General features: G+C 36.9%; 1 protein-coding gene across 2 annotated transcripts; it reads left to right on the top strand.

The window, feature by feature from the left end:
* The first annotated feature begins 694 nt into the window (after positions 1–694).
* snx7 (sorting nexin 7) lies at positions 695–27,900 on the top strand. 2 transcript variants are annotated; one of them, XM_056249220.1, is made up of 10 exons: positions 695–949; positions 7,144–7,335; positions 7,421–7,531; positions 8,581–8,745; positions 9,902–10,100; positions 10,257–10,456; positions 11,292–11,378; positions 12,948–13,049; positions 18,694–18,846; positions 26,986–27,900. In XM_056249220.1, exons 1-10 carry the CDS (start codon positions 827–829, stop codon positions 27,061–27,063), a joined length of 1,410 nt encoding a protein of 469 aa, XP_056105195.1. In that variant the 5' UTR covers positions 695–826; the 3' UTR covers positions 27,064–27,900. The 2 variants fall into 2 exon arrangements, with proteins under 2 accessions (XP_056105195.1, XP_056105196.1); XM_056249221.1 differs by lacking the exon at positions 12,948–13,049.
* Positions 27,901–27,981: the final 81 nt, after the last annotated feature.

The raw sequence follows: 27,981 nt of genomic DNA, 5'->3' as shown, positions 1-27,981 counted from the left end.
TACAGTCTCACACAGCAAAATACTTGAGTGTTTGCATAGCTATATAGATTTGTAATTGCCACTGTCATCTGAAGTCTCAATTATGAGCTTTGCCACATTGTAAAAGCCTTTAAATTGAGCAACAGTGGCATCTGTTGGTTGTAAAAGGACACAGCAGGAATTCAGTGCCAGTTTTAATAAGTTTTACATCAAGTTTACAGGTTTTTTAAGTGTTAGACAAACCCCAAACTGACACAAAAGATTGAAAATAATGAATTCATATTTAAAGACGCTTGCTGTCTCATGTCTGATGTACATCAATATTATAACATGAATATTTTTTTATTTAAATATGTTTACTATAGCCTACACGCATTGTATATTTTGTAGTAGCCTATATACAATGAAAAAAGTATTTACTGTAAAGGAGATAGACCTAAATGTCAGTTTACACAATTAGTAACTTTAGGTTACGAACTGTCTTAAACCCATGATAATAGAGTTTCATACCTAAAGACTAAAGTGCATTATGAATTATGCAAACCACATGTATAAGCCTGCATTTTAAACTTTAAATACAACCATCTCGTGTAAATCACTATTATTTCAAGGTTTAGCACTGACTAACCTTTAAAGGCAGGAGCTGTTGGCTAAAAAACAACCAAAACATCACATCAAATACACACTCCTTCACGTGGGCGTCTCGCGGCGCTCAACTCTTCCTCGTCTCGCGGTTTCCGATTCTGCGCAGTGGAGCCCGATCCACTTTTGATGAGCATTTTGAGAGCTGTGCGGAAAAGCTGATGAAGTCCAGAAAACTTGTAGCAAAGTAGCGATTTGAGCAACGATGAGTGATCCTGTCGTCGACAACGCCGTGACATCGGGCAATTCTTCGGTTGCGATTCCGACAGACATCAGCGGGCAAATATTAGATCTAGATGAAGACGATGACTTGGAAGTTTTCAGTAAGGTAACGTTAATTTATAATCAACTGGTTTAAACGGAGGTCGATCGCACACGGTTAGATCAATCCTGTAAAACAGGATCATAACTTGAGTTAAAATCTTTTGATTCTACATCATAAAGCTCGTAGAAATCTCTCTGAAGATTTCTCACTGAAATCTGGGTGTTTTGCTGTGATCTGAAGTTTCAAAGGTCAGCGATCAGGCGCTGTCATGTCATGTTTTTTTCTCATGTCATGTTATTACTGTTGTATTTTCAGTAGATTTCGTCTTAAACTTAATATGATGGCAGTACTCATCGCACAGCTCAGTACAGATACAACCTGTGTGTGTTTGACTATCGCTAACGTTACTTCACTGTTTATCTATCTGTGCTTCCCTTTCGACAGGCACAAACCAGAACTTCATAACAATTCCCAGCAAACAGTTAGAACATAGACTAGTAGCAGTCTAACAACTAGGCAGAACGCTTAAATGGATAGTTCAACCAAAAATTAAAATTCTGTCATCAATTACTCACTCTCAATTTTCTGTCATCAATTACGTTACTCACCCTCATGTCTTTCCAACCCCGTAAATCTTTCATCGTCAGGACACAAATGAAGATCTTTTTGATGAAATCTGAGAGCTTTCTGTACTTTGACGCCTCAAAAGTTCATTACGAGATCGAAAAACTAATACATATTAATTGTTGCGGTTTAGTCCAAATTTTCTGAGTTGATGTGATCGTGATGAGACTTTTATTCGCATATAAACATTCATCAACCCACACATCAGTTGTGGTAAACTGATGCTCAAACATGTTTGCTTGACATTCTTCTTGTGTTACGCAGCACGTTTGAGCTTCTGTTTATGTTTGCTAATCAATATGTGAATAAAAGCCTATATTTAATCTGTTGATCATATAAAGCGGCCAAGTCTCTTCAGATTTGGACTAAACCTTTGGAAGTAAACCATACTAAAACTATGGATTCGTTTTAAGATCTTTTTCGAAGGGTCAAAGTGGTAGTTACGTAGCTGTCAATGGAGGGACAGAAAGCTCTCCGATTTCATCAAAAAGATCTTCATTTGTATTCTGAAGATGAACGAAAGCCTTACTGGTTTGGAACGACATGAGGGTGAGTATTTATGATAGAATTTTCATTTTTGGGTGAGCTATCCCTTTAACAATGCCCAGCAAGCAGTTAGAACACCCTAGCATTGTCCTACCAACCGCTCAGAGAGCTTTAGCAAACATTTGCTTGGACTCCGTCTGTTGTTAAGGTCTGTATAACCTTATGTTAAAACTGTTTAAAATTTTCCAACACAGCTTTGTCAGTCCAACATCAAAGTTAGTTTTGACAAACTTTCATTTGGAGTAGGAGTGTTTGTACTTCCCTCAAACATTGTAGGTGGTGTTGTAGTTGGTATTAGCAGTGAATGGTTATGAATGGAAGTGAGGTGTTTGTAGTGTAAAGCAGAAGCGCAGTTTGTGCTGACTATGGGCCGGTTTGTTATGACAGGAAACACACAGGCTTCTTTCCCAGCAGCTGTGGCTAAACGAAAGGGATTTGCATGCGTCAGTGTTTGGACCAGGAAAAGATAGCAAACCATTAGGAAAATCAGATGTTTGTCTCTCACTGTGATAAAAACCCAAACACAGCCCTCAAAGCAGGTTTAAAGCAATATTATGTCCAGTTTTAATGATACACACTTAAAATGGCATCATATTGACAAGATAGAACTTTGAACTTTGTAGAACCATTAAATATTGTGCCTTTTTATGTTGTTCACAAGATACATAGATTTTTTTGGAAACTTGAATTTAAGCAGCTCTTGCTTTTTAATGTTTTTAGGTATATACAAGTGTAAAGGATCATGTGACTGAAGACTGGAGTAATGATACTAAAAATTCAGCACAGGAATAAATTACATTTAGTAGGGGCCAAAAGTGATGTCCAGCCTGGGAAAATTGACATCTTCACCCCTTGTTGAAATATTATTAAAAATTGGTTAAAGATTTTGTATATTGCGTAGTTGTGCTGGGAGTAAATTATTTTCTTTGTGATAACGCAGTGAAAAGTCCGCCAAATTGTGCGGACATAATTTTTGTCCAGGCTGTCATACAAAAACATTATGAACGCAAAAACAAAAGAGAACCAACAAAATCTTAATAACTTAATAATATTTCCTATTTAAAACTTGACTCTTCTGTAGTTACATCGTGCACTAAGACCGACGGAAAATGTAAAGTTGCGATTTTCTAGGCTGATATGGCTAGGAACTATACTCTCATTCCTGCGTAATAATCAAGAAACTTTACTGCCGTACCATGATATGACGCAGCGCCTGAAAATAGTTCCGTTGTGTTGACGCCGGAAGGTGGCCTATTTTCAGGCGCTGCGTCATATCATTACGCCTGCTGCACTCATGGTACGGCAGTAAAGTTTCTTGATTACTACGGAGGAATGAGAGTATAGTTCCTAGCCATATCAGCCTAGAAAATCGCAACTACATTTTCCGTCGGTCTTAGTGCACGATGTAACTACAGAAGAGTCAAGTTTTAAATAGGAAAAATATCGAAACTCTTTGGTCATTTTTTTTTTAGAAATGCTAATGGTCTTGTCCACTTCAATGATGTATGCTAAGCTATGCTAAAAGTGGTACCGCTAGAACCGGAGATCGGCTGAATGGATTCAAAAACGGTAAAACTCAACAGTTTAACTCTGGGGGAGTTGTAAAATGAGTATCCCTTTAAAGACCCACTCCGATGAAAATAATGTTTTTCTAGGGCAGGGGTCGGCAACCCAAAATGTTGAAAGAGCCATATTGGACCAAAAAAAAATAAAAAATTAGGTCTGGAGCCACAAAAGATTAAAAGCTTTATATAAGCCTTATAATGAAGGCAACACATGCTGTAAGTGTTATATTAGCCCTCTAGTATCAAAATGATAAGTAGGCTACAAATTAGAGCTTAGATCGGGCCCAAAAAATCAAGCCCGGCCCGACACATTTAACGTAATTATGAGCCCGAGCCCGATTTTAACCCGACCATTTTTTAATGCGTGGGTCGTTATAACTGACGTTCTCAACTTTCTTTCTCCCGCGCCCGCAACATTTATGTTTTGTCCCGCTCCCGCCCGCAAATAGACTTTTTTCTGTACCTCCAAATACTTTCAAGTTAGCCTACGTGTCGCCACCATACATCCTCCTGATAAATTATTTGTTATTAAAGCATTAAAACACAACAAACCACTGTTAATGTAACATAAAAGCAAGCAGTTTACTATGCGTGCATGGTTTGGGATGACTTTGGGACGCCAATTGCGCTCTCTTAATAATTCCTAAAAAGCTGACAGTTCATCGCGATCTCACACATCTCTGTTATTATCAATGAAGCTGACTGCACAATGAATCTTTCATAATATCCCCACGTTGTTCGTTATAATTGGAGAATTTGCCAGCATACAGAATTCAGCACTGAACAAAAAAGTCAGTTTTGAGCGTGAGGGGAGTTTATCTTAAATGCTTCTGATTGGCCATTGCGTTCAAGAAATCAACACATATGTCTGTGATTGGCTATATCGCTCAACGCTGCAAACATGTTATGAAAAGAAATTCTGGCCTGTAAATCGTTTCTATTTTGTTTTAGTAGAGTGAGTGCATTACCGCAAGCACCCGCGCTCGCACTCGGCCATCAAATCTAGTCCCTCGCCGCACTAGAGTGCGTTGGGAGTGCTCAGCTGTCTTTCTCTTTTTCCCCTTAGGATCCATGGCCCATGACACACCCGCCGGTTTGTTTGTCAGCCACCGGTCTGGCATCACGCCGATCTGACAGACACGTGTGTCACAGTCTATGACGTAAATTCTTCGTTGACAGAAATGTTGAAATTAAATATTTATTATACACATTTTTACAACGTTGAAAAACTTTAAGAATGTTTGTCCTGTTTTTCATCCTACAGAAATTATATTAAAACAAAAAATATTTTTTCCATTTTCAAATTTTTGAAAAAGCTCCAGGGAGCCACTAGGGCGGCGCTTAAGAGCCGCATGCGGCTCTAGAGCCGCGGGTTGCCGACCTATGTTCTAGGGGGTAACATGTTCTTGTGGCATTTTTCTGATGTTAGAGGACATATCTTGAGAAAAATAAGCTCAAAGTTGTATTTCTGAGTATTTCTACATTCAAATGGCTGTGAATCAGTAGCAGACGCTAAAATGCCGGCTAAAATAGACTGGAGTTGTGACGTAGTAACTCCACTGGGCGTCTCCACTCGCGACGTCTTGGAGTGAAATAATGATCGGTGATAACTTTGATTAACTTCGGATAATAATAATTAACGTGTATTATATAATACTGTTGCCCCACCGGTATTGGGGGTGTAAGCTAGCGGGAGAGACAGAGCTCTCAGCAACGGGCAGGGGGAGGGTCGTCTCCGTGCCAACGGCTCCGCCCACAACGCAGAGGCGAATTGCTAATGAGCTACTGCCGCTCTGCTGAAGCGAAGTCCCAGAAAACGGCACAGGTTTTGTGATTTTGGCTAAAAATGGCATAATCATAATTTAAAGACCACTGGGAATGTTTAAAAATAGCTCAAAATATGATCGGAGTGGGACTTTAACTCGATCCCTCTAACTCCTCCAATTTGCACTCACACTTTTGAACCGTTACCCTTTGATTCCTTGGCTCAAGACGATTCTATTGTGTATGATGTAATTTCCCATCATACATTTTTACCGCCATTTTTAATTTTCTGAAAAATCTACTTTTTCGAACTCCCCCTAGCTCCTTGCTCTGACCGTTGTTGTTTTTTTGACCGACAAAAAAAAAAAAAAATTTAAGTCATTCATCAAACCGTTGTCGTTTAGCGTGATAACAAATTATACGGACAACATGACAAAATGGACATGAGGCTTTATCTCAGCACTTTATGCAGCACTTTAGCGAATTCTGACCAAACTTGGTGTGTGTTATGTCTAGGGTTGCAAAGGGGCTAAAAAATGCGGGTACATTTCTAGAAACTTTCCAAGTTTCCGAAAAATTGCAAACATTTTCTGGAAACTTTACTACCTTAGTTATGACATTGACAACCATGAACTGAGGGTACTTATAGTTTATGCGCAGTGCCACCTAGTGGTCACGAAATATGAAAAAAAAATAGCTATAACTTCTGAACAGTTTGACCAAAAATCTCTTCCAAAAAATCTTTAAAAAACTGTCACCGACACTGACCACACCAGATCAATTTGGTGTCAGTGCCACCTATTGGTCAAAAGTAATAAACAATTATGTCACATTACAAGTGATTTTATTAATTTAATAGCATTTCAGCCATTTTTTGCTTAAAATCATCTCCAAATGTCTTTACTCATTTTTGCAGTTGGTCTGATGCTCGCTTCATTGATTTTTAGCTCCTCATTCTGCCTCTACGGTGCTTGGCCCCTGATTGCTGCTTGCAGCTATATTGTAGATTGCAATCATATTTCACAATATTTCAGTTTTCACTGATCAAATAAATGCAGCCTTGGTGAGCATTAGAGACTTACGGAAGCATATTGCATTCACTTGAGGAAAAAAATCTACTCTGTTTTTCTGAATGAACGAGTTAATTATCTCAGAATTACGAGATCATTTTTCATGGAAAAAAGTTTTTGCTCTGTTTTTCTGAATTAACGAGTTAATTATCTCAGAATTACAAGATATTTTTTCATGGAAAAAAGTTTTTGCTCTGTTTTTCTGAATTAACGAGTTAATATCTCAGAATTATGAGATACATTTTTCTTGAAAAACGTTTTTTTCACTCTGTTTTTATGAATTAATGAGTTACTCATAATTTTGAGATAATTAAGTCATTAATTCAGAAAAACAGAGCAAAAACTTTTTTCCATGAAAAATTATCTCGTAATTCTGAGATAATTAACTCGTTAATTCAGAAAAACAGAGTAGATTTTTTTCCTCAAGTGAATGCAATACGCTTCCGTAGAGACTTATTTTAAAAACATTAAAGAAAATTTGACCCGGTGGTGTATATAGTTTTTGTTTTAAATAACTTGGACATGGTACCATAGTAATTCAGTGTTACATTTATTGCTGTAAACTTAACTAAGATTTAAAAAAAAAATTACGCCAATCCACATCCAATTGGTTGAAAGCACTTGTTGTTTGCTTGATGTCTAAACACTTGTGCTGTCGGTCCCTCACGTGTCCTGATGTTTTGTGTAGGGTACGACTCTCACAGAGGGGAGCTCTTTCAACGCCTCCATGCAGACCTCCCCTGCTTCAATGATCAACCAGTACAAGTTTGAGGAAGAAGAGGGAGACGCTGACACCAAAGATATTTTTGTCACAGTCGATAACCCAGAGAGTCTCGTGACGGCTATTGAGACATACGTAACCTACCGGGTCATGACCAAGGTACGGCGGATCTGAGCACAAATTCACCCAGTCAGGTTCTGTGAATAATTCTCTCACCTGTTTCCTTCATTCTCCCTCACATCAGACCACACGGAGCGAGTTTGACGCGAGTGAGTTTGAGGTGCGAAGACGATACCAAGACTTCCTGTGGTTAAAGGGACGCCTGGAAGAGGCTCATCCCACGCTCATTGTTCATGTAGGTGAAGTGCGCGAGTCTCTTGCTTGTCAAACATTCTGGAAGAATGAACACAGTTAGAATGGAAGTCTGTGGGGCAAGGCATTTTATATTTAAATTTTTCCTTCCAAATATTTTTTTTTTTATGAGTGGAGGAACTTCGAATGACTTAAAGGGATAGTTCACTTTGAAATAAATTTTTGATATGTTTTAGCTTACCTCCAGTGCATCCAAGATGTAGGTGTCTTTGTTTCCACAGTATCTTCAATTTTGATAATTTTAGGTAAAACCGTTGTTGTCTGTCAGTCATACAATGGAGGTGAAGGGGGTCCTCCTCAAAGAGCAGTCAAAATTAAACATTATTTAATGACTCGTAAATGTAAGTAGACATTGATGCCCTAAGACACGAAACGAGCGGTTTGTGTGAGAAAACGAACAGTATTTATATTGTTTTCACCTCTTGTAACCACAGCCATGCCCAAGTTATCTGAGGGCGCGGGCGCTTCCGTGTGTGACGTGTACGCAGACTGGTGCATAGATATATATACCCTAGATGTCGCCTTGGCTAAGGTTTCGTTCCAATGAACTGCCGTCGCCAAGGCGACATCTAGTTTATCTATGCACCAGTCTGCGTACACGTCACACACGGAAGCGTCCGCGCCCTCAGATAACTTGGACATGGCTGTGGTTACAAGAGGTAAAAACAATATAAATACTGTTCGTTTTCTCACAAAAACCACTCGTTTCGTGTCTTAGGGCATCAATGTCTACTTACATTTACGAGTCATTAAATAATGTTTAATTTTGACTGCTCTTTGAGGAGGACCCCCTTCACCTCCATTGTATGACTGACAGACAACAACGGTTTTACCTAAAATTATCAAAATTGAAGATACTGTGGAAACAAAGACACCTACATCTTGGATGCACTGGAGGTAAGCTAAAACATATCAAAAATTAATTTCAAAGTGAACTATCCCTTTAAAGACATAATTTCACATCCCTTTAAAAATGATATAAAGGTCTTGTCCTCTATCTCATAATACAATGACTTGATTGTGTCCCATCAGCCACTGCCTGAGAAGTTTGTGATGAAAGGAATGGTGGAGAGGTTTAATGAAGATTTCATTGAGACGAGGAGGAAGGCGCTGCACAGGTTTCTGAACAGAATAGCAGAACATCCAATTTTCTCCAGCACTGAGGATTTTAAGATCTTTCTCACTGCAGAATCTGGGGTAAGACTCTTTATACAATATATATATGTTTATTTATGCACTTATTTATTCATTTTTAGGTAGTTATTTATCTACATTTTTGTTTATTCATTCATTTATATTTTGTTATTTATCTGTTTATATTTTTAAGCATTTTATACAATTTATGCATTTTATATTTATTTATTCATTCATTTTATTATTGTGTAGTTTATTTTTATCTATTTATATATTATGTTTTATACAACTACTTATACATGATTATTTATACATTTATTTTTATTAATGAATTCTCTTTTTTTATTTGCATATTTATGTTACATTTTATTTAAACATTTACTTATGCATTTATTTTCATATTTATACATTTATGTTAATGCATTTCTTTATAAAATGTATTATTATTATTATTATAAACGTGTAATACGGTTATAGTTTTATATATATATATATATATATATATATATATATATATATATATATATATATATATATATATATATATATACTTAAAGGTACAAAAGGGGTATTAAAGTTTAAGTATTAAAGTATTTCATATTTAAGTATTAAACTTTGGTGCATAACTCATATCTAGGGACCAAAAGTAGAAACTTGGTGATCTTTTTGACCCGTAAGTGATTCACCAGTAAGTGATAACCTAGCAACAACCCAAAATATCCCGGCAACCACATAGCAGTTATGTTATAATCTCTATTTATTTATTTGTGTTGATATTCCACTGAAAGATTTTGCTCTTTTGCTAGCGACATTGTTTTCTTCCTAATAAGGACATTAAAATCTGCGTGTACACACACACACACACACACACACACAGTCCCACACTCTACCTTACCCTGATAATCACTGACCTAATGTGTGTTCATTATGTCATCTCAGTTTTGCTTTATATGAGGATTATGTTGAATTCACAGAGATAATGTGACAGTGTCTGTTTAGACCTGGCTGAGTGACCTCTAAGATAAGTACTTTACAGTATATAGACCTCCTTTCAGTCATAATAGAGGAAGTTTTTCTGTGATGGATATTTGACGCTTTGTAGGCTGTCGACCACGTTTTCTGTCATTAGAGGCTTTTGCTGAGAGAACATAGTGAAAATGGGGGTTATTTTGCTGTTGTCAACCTGCATCATACACTGTTCCACTGATCCTCTATGCAGGAGTTGACCTCTCATAAGAAACAGGGTCCAAGTTTTCTGAGCCGGATGGGGGAGACGGTGAAAGCTGTCGCTGCTTCAGTCAGAGGGGTCAGAAACCGGCCTGAGGAGTTCACTGACATGCAGGAGTACGTGGAGGCCTTCACTCAGAAGATCGGCTCGCTCGATAAAGTTAGTCAAAGGATCGTCAGAGAGAAGAAAGGTTGGACTTTTATCCCATTCACACTCTTTTCCATGAATTCTCCTCCCTTTTCTCATCTAGTCTCATCTTCTTTTTACTTAATTGAATGGCATATGTATTCATATGGGCTTTAGCTGCTATAGCTGCATAACCCGGCTGCTGCTGCTGTTGTCTCAGAGCACCTGGAGGAGCTGAAGGAGTGTGTGCCGATATACACGCTGTGGTCCCAGTCAGAGGAGGAGCTGGCCGAGCCCCTGAAGAGCATGGCAGGCTGTCTGGACAGTTGCTGTAAGGAGACAGAGGAACAGGTCAAAGAGCTCAATGATCACCTGATTCCAGCCCTTCATGAGTACGTCCTCTGCACTGAGACGCTCAAGGTAGACCAGCTGACAAGATGATCCTGTTTTCTCTTTCGTGAAGGGATAGTTCACCCCCAAATGAAAAGTCGGTCATCATTTACTCACCCTCATGTCGTTCCAAACCTGCATGACATTCTTTCTTCTGCAAAACACAAAAAGTAAAAAAAAAAGTGTTTTTTTGTGTGTGTGTTTTTAAAGAAATATTTTTTTTTTATTTAATAAGAAAAAATATTAAGCAGCTCAAAGGTTTTCAACATTGTTAATAATCATTTCTAGAACAGCAAATCAGCATATAAGAATGATTTTTGAAGGATCATGTGACACTGAAGACTGGAGTAATGATGTGGAGAATTCAGCTTTGCATCACAGGGAGAAATTACATTTTTTAATGTATTAAAATGGAATAATTGTGTTGATTGTTGATCAAATAAATGCAACCCCGGGGAGCATAAGAAACTTATTTCAAAAACATAAAAAAAAATCTTGTATGCATGAATAAAACAGTTAAAACATTTTTTTTTAAATATCTGACATGAGGGTAAGTCAATGCGACAGAATTAACATTTTAGGTGAACTGTGCCTTTAAGTGTAGAATGTTATATTCATTTGTTTTGGTTAAATAAAATGTTCTGTTCCAGTTTGTTTGAGGCAAACGACCTGCTTGTTTTCCTAGTATAAAAATCATGTTTGAATTGGTATGATATTGACATACACCTTGATGCAAAGCTAAGATCAATACAGCCAACAATATGTTTTTCTGATGCTTATTTCATATTTCATCCAGCCTTAAACTTCATTAAAATGTATTGATCACAATGTTCATACTTCACGCGTATCGATCATGGGTTTTCAGGCGGTACTAAGGAGGCGAGACAACATCCAGGCGGATTTTGAAGCAAAGACTGAAGCTCTTGCCATGAAGAAGGCCGACAAGGATGCGGTAAGTCCATTATTGACTCTTTCCATTCTCCACGTAATCCATCCAGCGCTCCTTTGAAAATTCACGGGGATTATTTTTAATAAAACCGAGCTCTAGTCGTTCAGTAGACACTAGACAGCACTCCTTTCTAAGCTGTAAAAAAATTTGGAGAGATCATATAAATATCTCCGGATAGCTGTATATGTCCCTTAAAGCCAGACTACTCTTGAAATGGGATGCTTTTAAATATTACTTATATTGGCCCAAGCTAATATTGCCATATTTAAGTCTCTTTGGATTTTTGAGGGTTTTTTTTGTCAATTCCATCAAATATCAGGTGCGGGACGCTTGAACGCTCTGAAAGGGCATTACTGGACAAAGAACCGATGGTGTCTAGAGAAGCTTAGCAGCATCTCGGCACTCTTGTCAATTTAATTACGTGATTTGATTGAGCGCTGTCCCTGCTGACTTCTGCTGCTTACTACAAAAGGTCATTTCCAAAATGAGAAGGTATCCCCAATGCTCAGAATTTTTTTTATATATACCAAAAGAACTATAAGAATATCTTCTAGATTCACTCACTCACAGCAGGTAGAAAACCATAAACCATGATATATTTGAATGTCCACATTCAGCTGTGGATCATTATGTAAAATTTGATCCCAATTTAACTACTAAACAACATGTAGTAGTGAGCGGTGTTGCAATGGGAAACTTACTCTAAAATTGTACTTTGGTCAAGCTACAAGCTACTCAAAAAAAAAAGTTGTTTTTTTTGACGCACGGACCCCCAAGGGCCCCCTTCCTAAAATATAGACGGTTATATATTTAAATGTATAAAGACCTATTTTATTCTGTGACAATGGACAATATATACTTTATACATTTATTTTATTTACATATTTCACTATTTTTTCAGCTAATCATTAGAGGGATTTTAAATGTGTAAACCTGCAGAGAAAAATAATACTACGACTGTTCAATAAAATAAAATCATTTTGTTTACTCTCATGATCAGCCTTTAGAAAGCAGGATGAGACCGTACATTTTTATTTATTTATTTTATTTTATCATTACATAATTTAATGCACTTTTAAGCCGTTTAAGAGGATACTATCTTTTTAAAATATATAACGTATTATTAAATATATAATTTATTATTGCAGTAAAATTAGGTACATTTTAAAACTAAATAGTGATAATCAGCAGCGTTTAAAAGGGTCATATGATGCTTTTTAATGTTTTTATTTTCCTTCAGTGTGTACATTTACTGTTTGTGCATGTCTGCGATCTGCAAAGTTACTAAGATTTATTCTATCTAACAGAGAACTGATCCAGGCCTGCCTAAAACCCCTCGATCAAAGTTCAGATATTACTTCCTCAATTGTCACAATGTGAAATCGTGTCATTGTCATGTGACAAAAATGGCGATGTAACATTGATGGCTCGTTGCTTGCAGTGATCTAATCAGTATCCCATTACAAATCCAATATAGCATTTCTGAATTTCCATAGTGTGATGTCATTAACAGTGTTTTGTGACTTCAAGTCCAGACTTGTTCATATTCACGTGTTCATGTGTCCATTGAAGGAATCTAAGGTGCTGAGTTTAGCATGGGACAGCTTGGTGGGACGATCCCCCGAGGAGGTCAAACAGCAGAAACAGCAGAAACTTAAGGGTGAGATTAAGGAGGTAATATTCCCCATCAGTGCTTGGGCTTGGCCTGACTAGCTTCTTCTGGCTTTATCTGCTCGGGCATTCGTTTGACATGTAGATGTGCTTCCCGAGGTGACTCGCCCTGTTATGAGGGTGTTGTCGCCTTGTCTTTGTTTCACACATTTTTGTTTACAAGCGTAGTTTAGGCCAGCTTTACGTTTGAATGCTGTGGTGTGTGTGATGTCAACATATGCGCTGTCTAACATGCTGTGGCTATTTTGAGCGGATAACCGGTTAATACCTCACTCTGCTGAGCATGTTAGCATAGTAGGTTTTAAGGTGTGGTGCATGTGACCTTTTTTCAGTCTCGTCTAACTACTTTGTGCTAGAGTTACGAATGAAACCTCAAATCATATGGCTTGTTGAGGAAGAGGTGTGTTATTACTTTTCTTGGAGATCAGGACTGTTTGCAACAGACCCATGAGGCTGAGAAAACCCTTGGTTATAAATCTTGCCCTATCGGGTTTGTGTTGCAGGATTATTATTGGTTTTAATAATATATTTACTTTTTTTTTTTTATAATTGTTAATTGTTTTTATTTTTAATAATTAAAATAATATATATATATATATATATATATATATATATATATATATATATATATATATATTGTATTTTAGGGATGCCAAAGTTAATGTGTTAATTTAATCAATTATTTTATTTTATTTATTATTTATTTTTCACTGTAGTTTACCCTATCATTTAAAAATATTTAAGCATTTTCAGTTTTTTTTCTTTCTTTTTTTGAGTTTAGGGCTGTCAAAGTTAATGTGTTATCATTTTAAAATGTTTGACAGCGTTAAATTTCTCAGCAGTCTAGAGTTATTGCAATCTTTAATCTAAGCCAGTTGTAAAGGTTTTAAGTTTTATATAATACCACGTATAAATAATGTCATTGGTGGTCATTTTCATTTTATTTTAATTAAAAAATATATATTTGTATCTAAAAAAATAGTTAACAGTAGATAGTGATGTGGTTTGTTAATATGGAGACTTAATTTGGGTCAGAAAGTATCCACCCAGAACACCCTAGCAGCCACATAGCAACACCCTGGTAACCACCCAAAACTTTACTGGCGAGTTTTGCATGGGCAAGCAATGTACAAATCTCATTTTTACTGCTTCTTTCATAGTGTTTCCTAGCAGACTGCATGAGGTTTTAACGGTTAGCACAAATGCTGTAGACACATTGAGCTGGGGTTCTCATATCGAAGTTATGGGTTCGAATCTGGCTTGCATCACATCCTCCTGATCCTATGCCCCCTCTTTTCCCCATCATTTTTAGTCATCTCACTATGAATGAGTGAGAAAGGATGCAGTGATGTGCTTTCAGTCCAGTAGAGGGCACTAAAGGTCACTTATATAAACAGGTGGAAGTTCATCATCCCATCGGAATCTCTCTCCAAAAGGTCTAAATAAATAATGCCCTTACTTAAGTTATGCAATGCAATGCAATGGCATTCAGACTTTAAGTGTCCAGAAAATTGAATATGCGAATCAACCAAGTTTGACCAAGAAGATTCATTCATTTCTATAGGAGTGGATATTAGAGAGAGAGAGAAAGGGGGAGATAGTGGGAGATAGTGTGTGTGTGTGTGTGTGTGTGTGTGTGTGTGTGTGTGTGTGTGTGTGTGTGTGTGTGTGTGTGTGTGTGTGTGTGTGTGTGTGTGTGTGTGTGTGTGTGTGTGTGTGTGTGTGTGTGTGTGTGTGTGTGTGTGTGTGTGTGTGTGTGTGTGTGTGTGTGACAGCAACATCAGATCAGCGGAACTAATGATCTGGCCTGCTTGTCAGAAGAGAGACGTGGCTGTAGACAACGTCTCATCCCTAGAGAACTGCATCCATTCACCAAACACAACTGCTGTTCCACAAGACAGCCTCACATCTGATTCACACGCTACAATGGAAATGAGATGGAGCTCTAACAGATAGCCACCTCTGACCTTCATTAGCTTACCTGTCAATAAACATCTCGCTCTCTATTTCAATCTCTTTTAAATGTTCCTCGCAGTCTTGGCCCACTGATCTGACGTGCTGCCGTTCCCACAAGCCTGTCATTCCTGACATCACTGGGCATGTTTACTGTTCATCTCTCGCTCAGTGTTTAGACACTGATACTGTTGAGTGTCACCCCCAGAGAGCTCTCGCACTAAATAGAGTACGAGAGAGTTGTTAATGGCCACACTGTGAGCCAATCACAAGCTGCGCAGTGACAGGAAAGCAATCGTGCATTATGCGAAGACCCTAACAATACACAAGGTGGCTGAAAGTTTGTTAACACCATTGTCTAATTAGGGGGTTTTACTATTTCAGTTACAAAATCTACTTTTGCTGAGTTTTAATTGCATTTAAACCTATTAACAACCTATTAAAATGATTGTTTTCTGTTAGAATATATTTTTAAATGCAGTTTATTCCTGGTATGGCAAAGCTGAATTTTCAGCACCATTACTCCAGTCTTCAGTGTCACATGATCCTTCATAAGTCATTCTGAAATGCTGTTTTGATGCTCAAGAAACATTTCTTATTAATATCAATATTTAAAAAAGTTTTGCTGCTTAATTTTAGTGGAAACCATGATAAGTTTTGAAACAGAGTAATATAAAATGGATAACTATGGTTTGAAAGCAATTTTAAAAGCTGTCAGATAAGCTTAGCGTCATTGTTTGAACAACTCTTTTAGACTTTCGAGACAACTTGCAGTGAGCCAAGAAACAAATTAACTTAATTACAGTGAACGATGTAGTTGATATCAGCATGACAATATTATTCCTGCATGCTCAGCGAGTTTTTACAGTAGTTCTACTCCTCAGTAATGAAGGCTTTTACAACACTAAAATAAAAATGGCTATACGTCAGCAGTCTGATGGTGGAAGAGCTCCTATAATAATATTGGTGTTGACATGTTGGTTTTTACTTGTCCGTTCAGAGCTACATGACTTATCATCTCTAAAGTCATGGGTCAGGATTAGGGATGCGCAAAACTACATATTTTCAAAATTGGTTAGTCAGTAGGTCATCTGAGGGATTAGTTGACTAGGAAATCCTTTAGTTTAGGGTTGTGACCACCAGACTCGATTAGATCGGCTTCTTAGCAATAAATGGTAAATGTAGCCCTTTCAATGGATTCAATAAAAAAAATTTCATTAGAGGCTTTTATTGCAAAGAAACTATGATAGTGCTTTCAATAAAAGACAGCTGTAGCTTAATATGCGAGGTGATTTGAGGTATAAAACACTGATTCTAACACACACACACACACACACACTCATATACATATATATATATAATACTGTTATATATATATACTGTATATATATTAGTATTATATATAATATTATAAAACATACTTCTTTTATACACATTACACTGTGTGTGTGTGTGTATATATATATATATATATATATATTAGAGCCCGACCGATATGGATTTTTGGGGGCCGATGCCGATACCGATATTAGGGAGTAAAAAAAGCCCGATACCGATATATCGGCCGATATTATTTATGTGTATATTATAATACAGTAGCAATATTATTTATGTGTATTATAGTACAGTATACCAGTCAAAAGTTTGGACACTTTCCTATTGGTGTGTGCAAACTTGATGGGTACTTTACACAGTAGCTATAAACAGAATAAATATATTTTATAAACACGTTTTGCAATGATCACTCAAAGGTGGTGATCAAACACTTGTGTGACACAGATATGTAATGGAGGCAGGGGGAATGATAGAATGAGAATTATACAGCTGAGCTGTAACCAAACTAGTTTTCATTGCATGTTATATTATATTATATTATATTCTAAATACTGTTGCATAATCTTCACTAACGACGACTTTGTCTTTTAATTTAGTCATAACTTGCATCAATAAATATATAAAAAGTGTCACTGACAAAACCTTATTATCTTCTATTTTTACTCTTAATTCCTCTAATCTCTACCAGTGGAGGAAGAACTCAGATCTTTTTACTAAAGTAAAATGAATAATATCATAATGAAAACGTTTTTAATTACATATGTACAGTACTTTTATACTATTTTAAATAATTAGTAAGCAAAATGTACTAAACGTGAAACTAGGCTACTCTTAATGTAAAATGGCCCTATATAAAGTGTTATAATTATATACATTTTTGGAATATTGCTTGATGTTGTAACGTAGCGTTATCAGGCAGAATGAGCTTTAACACGGTGTCTACACACCGGACGCGGCCGTTACTGCTCGCGGCGCAACAGCTGTTTACCCGAGACAAAGCAGGATCAGTTTACTGTCGGAGATCGCTCGCGCCACGCATTTTAATCAATGTTTCATCAACCAATTGCCTTAATAAATAAGAAGTAGGCCTAAATATAGCAGACAATATAATCAGGACTTCTCAGCTGCGCGCTTGCAATAGTCACAAGCTCACACAATACGTGACAGAGGCTGGTAGCAGAGAAATCAATTCTGTGAATTACACAGCGCAAATCACAAGTAGGCTACTACCCACCGGATGAAGAAGGGTTGGCTCTCAGTCTCCACAGGCTACATAAAATATTCATTTTATTTTATTTTATTTTTCGTGTTCGCATTTATGAGGAAAAAACAATGTTACAGACGCGACAGTTCAGCACTACGGACGTGAGCGCTCTGAAAGCGGCACTAAAATATGCTTTGAAACTTTCACATAGACATCAAACAGAAAGCACAAAACCTTTCGTTTCAAAGTGAATTTCGTTTTGTATTAATTGTATCTTAATTTTAATCAATGTTTCATCAACCATTTGCCTGGATTTAATTTATAAGAAATATAGCAGACGATAGATAATCTCGACACGGAGGCGCCTGCGGGTGAACTGGAGCTCGTCTCATGAACCGAAACTCAGCGTATAGACCTGAGAATTGAAATATATCTATATTGAAATGTCTGCTTTTAAACAGAACAATTCAAAACGAAAGACAGACAGACTCATGTAATCGTATGAAATGTGCATTTCTCTCTGGCGCGCGTTCATTGAAGATCGCGAGTCAGCATCGTCAACTTCATCTTTGGCTGACACTGACTGAAAACACTTGTTTATTAATAAACAATTAAAATGTCTCCTTGCTATATTTGTTGTATTCATAATCATTACTTTTGCAAGTTCTTGTGACAGCTTTTAGGTGCTTTATTGGCAGCGCCACCCTTACATGAATCACCGCACCCGCATTTTTTTAAATATTCATTTATCGGCCATTATAAATGCCGATACCGATAGTTAGGAAAATGCCAAAAATCGGCCGATAATATCGGCCCGCCGATATATCGGTCGGGCTCTAATAGATATATATATATATATATATATGTGTGTATGTGTATGTATGGGTATATGTATATATACAAACACAGTGTAATGTGTATAAAAGAAGTATGTGTTATCACACATATGTATTATAATACATTTCTTATATATATATATATATCTGTGTGTATATGTATGTGTATATATATATATATATATATATGTGTGTGTGTGCTTCTTGTGAATGCTCTTCAATAGAGTTAAGATGTTAGACGTAAGACGGACCAGTTATGACACTGATACTTTAGAGGTTAACTGGACCACCATGCTAACCAACCAATCCTTGTGTTTAGATGAGAGATGAGCTGGATAAGATGGAGGACCGGCTGGAGTGGGCCAATAATGCACTCAAGAGCGACTGGACCCGCTGGCAGAAGGTCATGAGAACTGACCTACGATCAGCCTTCGTCGACACAGCAGAGAGGAACGTCAACTGCTATGAAAAGGTGAGATGTTTGCTTAGTTTGTGTGTGTGTGTGTGTGTGTGTGTGTGTGTGTGTGTGTGTGTGTGTGTGTGTGTGTGTGTGCATAACAAGAAAAAAAAAGATAAATTATATATGAATTAATTTGGGTTTTTGCATATCTGTTGGCAGAAGAATTTATTCTGATTAATATTAGTACATTAGTACGTCTTTTTATAAAATGTCTGTGGCCGCCATTTTATAAAAGCAAAAGCCACTTGAGGTTGGTTGTTACAATTTTAAATTTGATCACGCATTAAAATAGTGATTGATTGAGATTATTTGAGAAGATTTCAGAACTGAGAGATAAACATTCAAAGCTGGTAAAAATACTTTGGACAGACCACTGACAGATTTGAGAGGGTTGTATGTGGCCGTCTGCCTGCATTCATTTGCACAGCCGCCCTGGATCTGTGCCAGCAGAGGGTGGTAGTATCTCATTTTTATCCCTGCTGACAAGTAATTGCACTCCAAGTCTATAAATGTTGACATTGCTCGCTAGATTGGACGTGTTTTAGCCGGTTCACTGCTTAATTTATCTTTTTTTAAAGGTCTCTTCCTTTGCTTTTCAGTCGTAAACAATAAATTATGACCTCAAAGTTGAAGGTATTTTGCAACAGCACAATATAAAATGAGAAGCAAAGGAATAAAGTTGAACTGTCAAAGTTTTAGAGATGTTGTGATCTCTGGTTACCTGCTGTCACCTTAGAGGCTCGAGAGACCAACCTGTTGTTGGACAGAAACAGATGAATGCGTTTATAGCGAGAACGAATATAACAAAGTCTCTGTTATGTCTCCAGAGAGGTTGAGGAGACATCCACCGGGATTTTTAAGATGGAAACAGATTTAAAAATAAGCCATGTTGAAAGAACTGTCATTCTCTCCAGTGTTGAGGGAAGCTACTTTGAAACCGTAGCTTGCCAAACTACTCATTTAAAGTAGTTTTGACTACAGATAAAAACTAGCAGGGAAACTTAAATCAAAATGGCAGTTTGCAAAAGAACAAAAACTAGACTGAAACTAATACCATGCACTACAATAGGAACAAAAACTAAACCCAATTACAGGAGAAAATCATAGAAGTTTTTGTAATTGCAGGTCTGATTTAGTAAATGAAATTCTCAGGCCTGACCTCAAATTTATTAAGTTTTGTACATGACATTTAGGGTCTATGGAAGCTTGTTTCCACCATGGAAAAAATACTTTTTATCTCACAATTCTGACTTTTTTCTTCTTAGAATTTTGAGTTTATCTCACAATTCTGAGAAAAACATAATATATCTAAACTCGCAATTCTAACACTTTATAACTTGCATATAACTTGGAGTTTGTCTCTCACAGTTCTGAGAATAAAAAGTCAGAATTGCTAGAAAAAGTTAGAATTCTCAGATATCCTGAACAAAGTTAGAATTGGAAGTTTGTCTTGCAATTCTGAAAAAGTTAGAATTGGAAGTATGTCTTGCAATTCTGAAAAAGTTATAATTGGAAGTATGTCTTGCAATTCTGAAAAAGTTATAATTGGAAGTTTGTCTTGCAATTCTGAAAAAAGTTATAATTGGAAGTTTGTCTTGCAATTCTGAAAAAAGTTAGAATTGGAAGTTTGTCTCGCAATTCTGAAAAAGTTAGAATTGGAAGTTTGTCTCGCAATTCTGAAAAAGTTAGAATTGGAAGTTTGTCTTGCAATTCTGAAAAAGTTAGAATTGGAAGTTTGTCTTGCAATTCTGAAAAAAGTTAGAATTGGAAGTTTGTCTTGCAATTCTGAAAAAGTTAGAATTGGAAGTTTGTCTTGCAATTCTGAAAAAAGTTAGAATTGGAAGTATGTCTCGCAATTCTGAAAAAGTTAGAATTGGAAGTTTGTCTTGCAATTCTGAAAAAAGTTAGAATTGGAAGTATGTCTTGCAATTCTGAAAAAGTTAGAATTGGAAGTTTGTCTCGCAATTCTGAAAAAAGTTAGAATTGGTAGTTTGTCTCGCAATTCTGAAAAAGTTAGAATTGGAAGTTTGTCTTGCAATTCTGAAAAAGTTAGAATTGGAAGTTTGTCTCGCAATTCTGAAAAAAGTTAGAATTGGAAGTTTGAAAAAGTTAGAATTGGAAGTTTGAAAAAGTTAGAATTGGAAGTTTGTCTCGCAATTCTGAAAAAGTTAGAAATGGAAGTTTGTCTCGCAATTCTGAAAAAGTTAGAATTGGAAGTTTGTCTCGCAATTCTGAAAAAGTTAGAATTGGAAGTTTGTCTCGCAATTCTGAAAAAAGTTAGAATTGGAAGTATGTCTCGCAATTCTGAAAAAGTTAGAATTGGAAGTATGTCTCGCAATTCTGAAAAAAGTTAGACTCGCAATTCTGAAAAAGTTAGAAATCGAAGTTTGTCTCGCAATTCTGAAAAAGTTAGAATTGGAAGTTTGTCTCGCAATTCTGAAAAAGTTAGAATTGGAAGTTTGTCTCGCAATTCTGAAAAAGTTAGAATTGGAAGTTTGTCTCGCAATTCTGAAAAAGTTAGAATTGGAAGTTTGTCTCGCAATTCTGAAAAAAGTTAGAATTGGAAGTATGTCTCGCAATTCTGAAAAAAGTTAGAATTGGAAGTATGTCTCGCAATTCTGAAAAAAGTTAGAATTGGAAGTTTGTCTCGCAATTCTGAAAAAAGTTAGAATTGGAAGTTTGAAAAAGTTAGAATTGGAAGTTTGTCTCGCAATTCTGAAAAAGTTAGAATTGGAAGTTTGTCTCGCAATTCTGAAAAAAGTTAGAATTGGAAGTTTGTCTCGCAATTCTGAAAAAAGTTAGAATTGGAAGTTTGTCTCGCAATTCTGAAAAAAGTTAGAATTGGAAGTATGTCTCGCAATTCTGAAAACTAAAGAAAAGAAAACTAACTTGTGCGCACGCGAATGTCTGTATATTTTTATTTTTGCAAAGTCCCTTTAGGGGCTCCGTATATATCTCACAGTTTTACCTTTTTTATTCTGTGGAGGAAACAAGCTTCCGTGAGGGGCAGATCAATCTGAAATAACACAAAATAAGGATCCAGCAATGCAGCAAAGCACTTACTGCCAGTAATTGTGCTGCTATCTCCTTGAAATGTTGAAGAGACAACACAATTATTGTCTTGTTTACTTGATCCAAATGGCCTCAAATAAACGTCTTGAACATATAAAAAGAATTATATGCTATAAACTGTAAACTCTTAATATAGCGACTAGTTATTCTTCAAATGGATCCAGTCCATGTGGCTGAATCAAAGCAATTGGAGATGAACTGCTAAATTAGAAGATGTACTGCTAAATGCAACACACTTATAGCTCATTTGATTGGCCACAAGTAATGCTGTGTAGTATATTTCACAAATAAAACTTTGGCAGAATTATTTTGACTACAGTGCAGTTTCTAAATAAATATGTACTATCATATGCACAACTTTGTGGTTCTTTGTGTTATATGGTGCTAGGCAGTCAAATAATATATTAACTGTGATTTGATGAAATCTAGCTATTTATGCATCATTAAAACGGACTAGATCTAAACTGAAATTGAAAGCTGAAATACAAGGAAATACTGCATGCTCACAGGGCTCTGCAGACAACCTGTTCCTCACACGCATGTTTTTTTAGATGTAACCTCCAGGCAGAGACGCATTTTTATTTAACGTGGAAGGAAGAGCCTGACAGCATCAAACACTGACCTAAAAGAGAATATGGTGTGAGAAGAGGTAGAAAAAAAGAGAGATGGTGGATGACTGAGCAAATTTGTTTGTGCAAGAGAACTTCACCAGCCTTAAAGGGATAGTTCACCCAAAAATAAAAATTCTGTCATCATTTACTCACCTTCAGAAAAAAGTAGATAGAAAAAAAAAATACTATGGAAGTCAATGAGGAGCAGAAACTGTTTGGTTACCAACATTCTTCAAAATATCAGGTTTTGAACAACTTGAGGGTGAGTAAATGACAGAATTTTTCATTTTTGGGCTGAATTATCCCTTTAATCTGTGGAGACTCCTCAGTGTCTCTGAGGGTAATGTCCGTTAATCAAGATGGTCACGTGTCTCCTTACTAAATGCTGGTCAAACTACTATAGTTATTGGTAGACTTGTGATTTCGAAGTTGGTGTTTATTTGTAGTTACTCTGTGACTTATTTTAAAACAAAACCGTTAATTGGCAATTAATCACATAGTTTCTGAATCAATTTGCCAAGTCTAATCAGCATAGTGCATTATTGATGTGTAATAATATGAATTATACTTCATAAACTTTTTCTTAGTTCTCTGTTGTTTTGGGCCGCTTCTACCTTTACCGTTCTCCCCGCTGAAGTAATTTTCTTACGACAAATGGGAACACTTCAGTCTCCGTTGAGAATAGAAAATATATATTTTTTTATTATTATAATTATTTATTTAATAATAATTATTTTTTATAATTATATATCATTTATATTTTATAATTATAATAATTCATATTAGCTTCCAGGTCTAAACAACATGACTACTGTGCATTTTTTATTTATTGTTCAGTTTCACGTCTTGGTTTCAACCTATCATGAAGGCATTTGCATTCAACCTCAGCTCTCTGTAGACATTATGCTTACAATGCAAACTGATATAAGAAACGCTGTAACCCTGCACACTGATGTGGGTGGATGTTCAACGTTTGCAATGCCGTACATTACTAACACACGAGCCATGTACTGCAACATAGCATCTTCAGAGAATTGCCATGGAGACGCCATAGCAACAAGGCTGTAGCTGAAACGATGGCAAAGATGAGGGAGCTGTCATTAAATGTTACATATAATTCAGCCGGCACAGAGCCTTTGAAGGATTTTCAGACTGCAGAAACATTCATTTTGTAACCAAGAGTTAAAGCAACAGCTGATGCAACTGACGTTTCAAAATTCACATCTCGAGCTCTTGGACCGTGTAGCTTCTGTTTTTGCTGTCTGATCTGCACAGTTACGTCTCAGTTGTGTCTGTGTTGATGCATGTCATGATTAAAACCATCAGTAACCATGTTTCAGACAGAGACGTATTGCAAAGCAAACCCTTTGACTGTCTAAACATATATATACTGTCTATATATATATATATATATATATATATATATATATATATATATATAAAATTAAAATTATTTATTGAACATTGGCGTAAGTTGTTGCTGCCATTTAAAAAAAAAAAAAAATCAGATCAGATTTTAAAAAACTTTTAGTGTGGGCCAGCCTTGACCAACAAAGAATAAAACAATGCTGAATGCAAAGTTTTATTCTTTGTGAGAGACCACAAATATGAAAAATCATAGATTTTTAGACACAGTTTTGTTCCTATTGTGTGTGGAGAGCCACAATGTGACCAAGAGAGAACAACACACACTAACAGATTCCATTCACAAACAACCAGAGTCGCGACTGAACACAAGAAATCTCGCAAAATCTCTTGTGGTCAAACGTGACTTTAGAGTAAACAAACATGGCGGACGACGGGCAAGAAGAAATGGCGATTATAGTGTTTGGACTGCTCTTTACAGAATAATTTGTCAGGGGAAAAAGGTTTAACGAAGTCGTGTTATGCTTCCGTCTCCCGTCAGCTCGCTTTCTGATTGGGTATCGTTTCGTTCCCCGTGACAATCTACAGAGTGCGAACGCGTTTGTCCTCGGGGTTCCCCCACACAACAGGATTTCTGATCGTAAATATTCAACATGACGTTCTTCCAAGCAGATTCAATCACTCTTAACACTAGGGGTGTAACGGTTCACAAAATTCACGGTTCGGTTCGATACGATACACTCGTGTCACGGTTCGCTTCGGTACGATTCGGTACGTTTCCGATACAGCAAAAAGAAAGAAATCCCAGAAAAATTTCCTTTTTATTAAAACTAACAATAACATCATAAATTATGATATTTTTAACTTTGAGCAATGATGGAGCTATACTTGACTTTTCTTAGGAGCTTATAAAACAAAACAGCTCCTTGGACAAAAATGAAATGTAATATTGTAGTAGTTATAAACAAAGGTTTATTTTAGTTCAGATTAACATTTGAGGACAGCAATTGTATTCATAATGTCAAAATAAAACTGACGTGATGTTACTTGAAAGCATTATAGCCTAGACTACTATTCCTGCCAAACTTCCATGGTTACAGTTAGTAGTGTTACTACAGTAAACCCATGGTGAATGTTGCTGATCTGTGGACACTGGATAGTTCATTCATGGCACAATGTCTCTTCCTGGTTTCCACGTCAGCGCTGTTTGATCCGTTAATAACGGAGAAATGTGAATGTTTCTCACTAGATCTCGCAGCGATGTTATTACTTCAGTGGCGAATTCAAATGCTTTCTTTACTGGATTTGGCTGTGCAGTAACAGTGCTGATGATAAAGATCGGCTCGCGCTGCATTGGTCCAAACTGATAAACGGCCCGTCAACCACACAATAACGAGTGGTTTCGTTCCGCTTACATTACATTTGCCATTTGATGTTGGGCAATGTTGTGGTCACGCCAGCGTCTCTTACATTATGAGCGCGCTTGCCACGCGTGACGCGCCTACATTTGAAATAACGAAATTTTGGTCGGCAGGAAAAATGGTCCAACTGGTGACGGTCCAAATGGTCCAAAATGGTTCGGTTCAAAAATGCGTACCGAAAACCGAACCGAAAGCCTCGTACCGAACGGTTCAATACGAATACGTGTATCGTTACACCCATACTTACACATCACACCACAGGAAAATCTGATAAGACAATCTGTAGAACCATCAAGTTAGTCGGGACTTTACCTAGGATTTTCGGAAGGGGAGAATTGGGCCCAAAATCGTCCCGATTATCTTGCAGTGTGTGGGTGCCTTCGGTTGTCTTTTCCTATATGAATGCACAGCGCAGAGTTCTCAACTTCAGCAAGCGAAATACGACAATTCTTAACATATGCTTTCATATCAATCTCCTGCAAGTGAACGGCACACTAAAGTCTTGAGTGATCGCCCTTTTACCCAGCTGCCGAGATTCGGTGGTGCCAATCCCGATCACATCTGTCCCATTCAGCTTTGGCACACAGTTTTATTTTCTGTGATTAATCAGTCTCTTGAACCAGAGTTATACAGGTGTCTGCTTCCTTAAACTGGGCCGTTTGGTACTGAGACGAATATAGCCGTGTCCTAGTGTGATTCGGAGGGTGACTGTGGTCCAGCGCCCTCATGCATGGCCTGTCTAAAGTCATTTACCAAGGTCACGTCACGTCTGAATCCTGTGGTGATGGAGAAGATTGATTAACTGCTTTTGACAGTCAGTCGGCCGCAGCCAACGCGCCTCCAGAGAGTCTGCTATGAAACACGCTTGCGAGTGGCATCCGAGCGGTTTGGGTCGAGGTGTTTCGGGGCTTGGGTGACGGTTGACGAGTCCCTGTGAAGACATTTATCAAGGGCTTAAAAAGTGACACCTAAATGGCACTCGGTATGAGGTGCGACCAAAGCTTCTGAATGAAATTGGAAATCAAACAGAAGCCACTTGTCAGGCCTCACGGTTTACGTTGTTTAAACATCCGAGTTGTTACTGATATATTTTAAGATATTTTATGATATATTTTCTGAGAACGTATATCAATGCATAAGGATAGTGTCACTCGCGTTTGCTTTGGAAAATTTATTTCAAGTTATTTATATATTTTTGTCATAGGGAGAATCCACGGCTAGCTATGCATTAAATGATTTTAATGCACAACGTATAGCTAGCCGTGAATTATCCTGCTTATACCATGGTCATTTGCCAACATTGACAACTTAAAGCTGTTATTGATGTTTGCAGCGCAATATTTGATCTGAAGGGTAAAATTGATCATTTTCGTCAGTTACGGTCCTAAGCTCGAGTGTCAGAACACTGACTGTTTCTATTGCAACTGCAGTGACATGATGACTATACCAATCAGCGATTGGCTCTTTTATTTAGAAGGCGGGACTTATATTACTTATGAATATTGCGGTTTGCACTTTCTACCATTCATAAGTAATATGAGTGCACGTCTATGGTAAAGTTTGTTGTAATATGAGTGCACGTCTATGGTAAAGTTTGTTGTTGTGTCTGACTTGTCAAAATCAATTTATTACACTGCTTCACATGGCTTATTGCTTTAATATAAGTGTGTGTTTTCTTGCAGTGTTTGGCTGTATGGGAGTCGTTCTTGCATTCTCAAAGGACAGAGGCTGAAGGAAATGGAGAGGTTGACTGTTCCTAATCTCCCATGGTGCTTTTAGGTATACGGGACCACACATGATGCTTTTATTTCTGCAGACACCAATAAGATTCATATTTAGAGACTGAAACACCAAAGAGAAAGACAGTCACCCTAAAAGAACATCTAACAGCTTCAGCAACTGACCCAGAGAGAACCATAATGGAAGTATATTTTCCTCTGTCATCAGTACAAAGCACGTTTGGTTTCTTTTGACAACAGGGAAAAATCATATTGCCAAATCTTTTATACTGAGACCTATTTTTCTTTTTTGTTTATACGAGTACAACACATGAGATGAGAAAAATAATGCAATTCCTGGAAAATGAAGACACTCACATTGTCTTTATTGCACCATCTGACCTTTCTATCCATATGATGTTTGAGATTCATATGTCTTGCCCTTTTGCAGATCAATGCAAATGCAGTTTACCTCTGATCAGAGATGCCTTGCTGCAAAAACCATTCGATTAGTGTATGAATAAATATAAACGCACTCTGAATGGATGCATTTCTTGCATTGGACTGAATTCATCATTGTGCTATTCAGGTTACTGAAGCTACATCTTTATGCAAACATCATAAATTGAAGATGATGCTGACATTCCAGAATTGTTTACATGATATTAAAATCATAAATCAAAAGAATTGAACTGTTGCCTTTGAATATGAAATGAGTGTATTGTTTTAGATACTATTATTTGAATGCGGTGCACTAATATCATTAAGAGTAATAGACTGGTTTAAAACTGCTTTTACAGATCATTAGTGAAATGAATGTCTTGGAATTATATATGTATTCTTTGAACAAGTAAATTGTTGTTGAAAAGATGATTGAAAGATGCTTTGTGGTGTGTGTTTTTGTTCTCTCTCAAGAGAAAGTGAGCAAACGGAGCGTCATGTTGGATCCTAAACTAGGTT

Source organism: Rhinichthys klamathensis, unplaced genomic scaffold, assembly GCF_029890125.1.
Source record: "Rhinichthys klamathensis goyatoka isolate OS25496 unplaced genomic scaffold, OSU_Roscu_1.1 h1tg000059l_1, whole genome shotgun sequence".
Lineage (NCBI taxonomy): Eukaryota > Metazoa > Chordata > Actinopteri > Cypriniformes > Leuciscidae > Rhinichthys > Rhinichthys klamathensis.
Note: the sequence above shows the minus strand (reverse complement) of the source record. Positions and strands in the feature narration are given on the sequence as shown.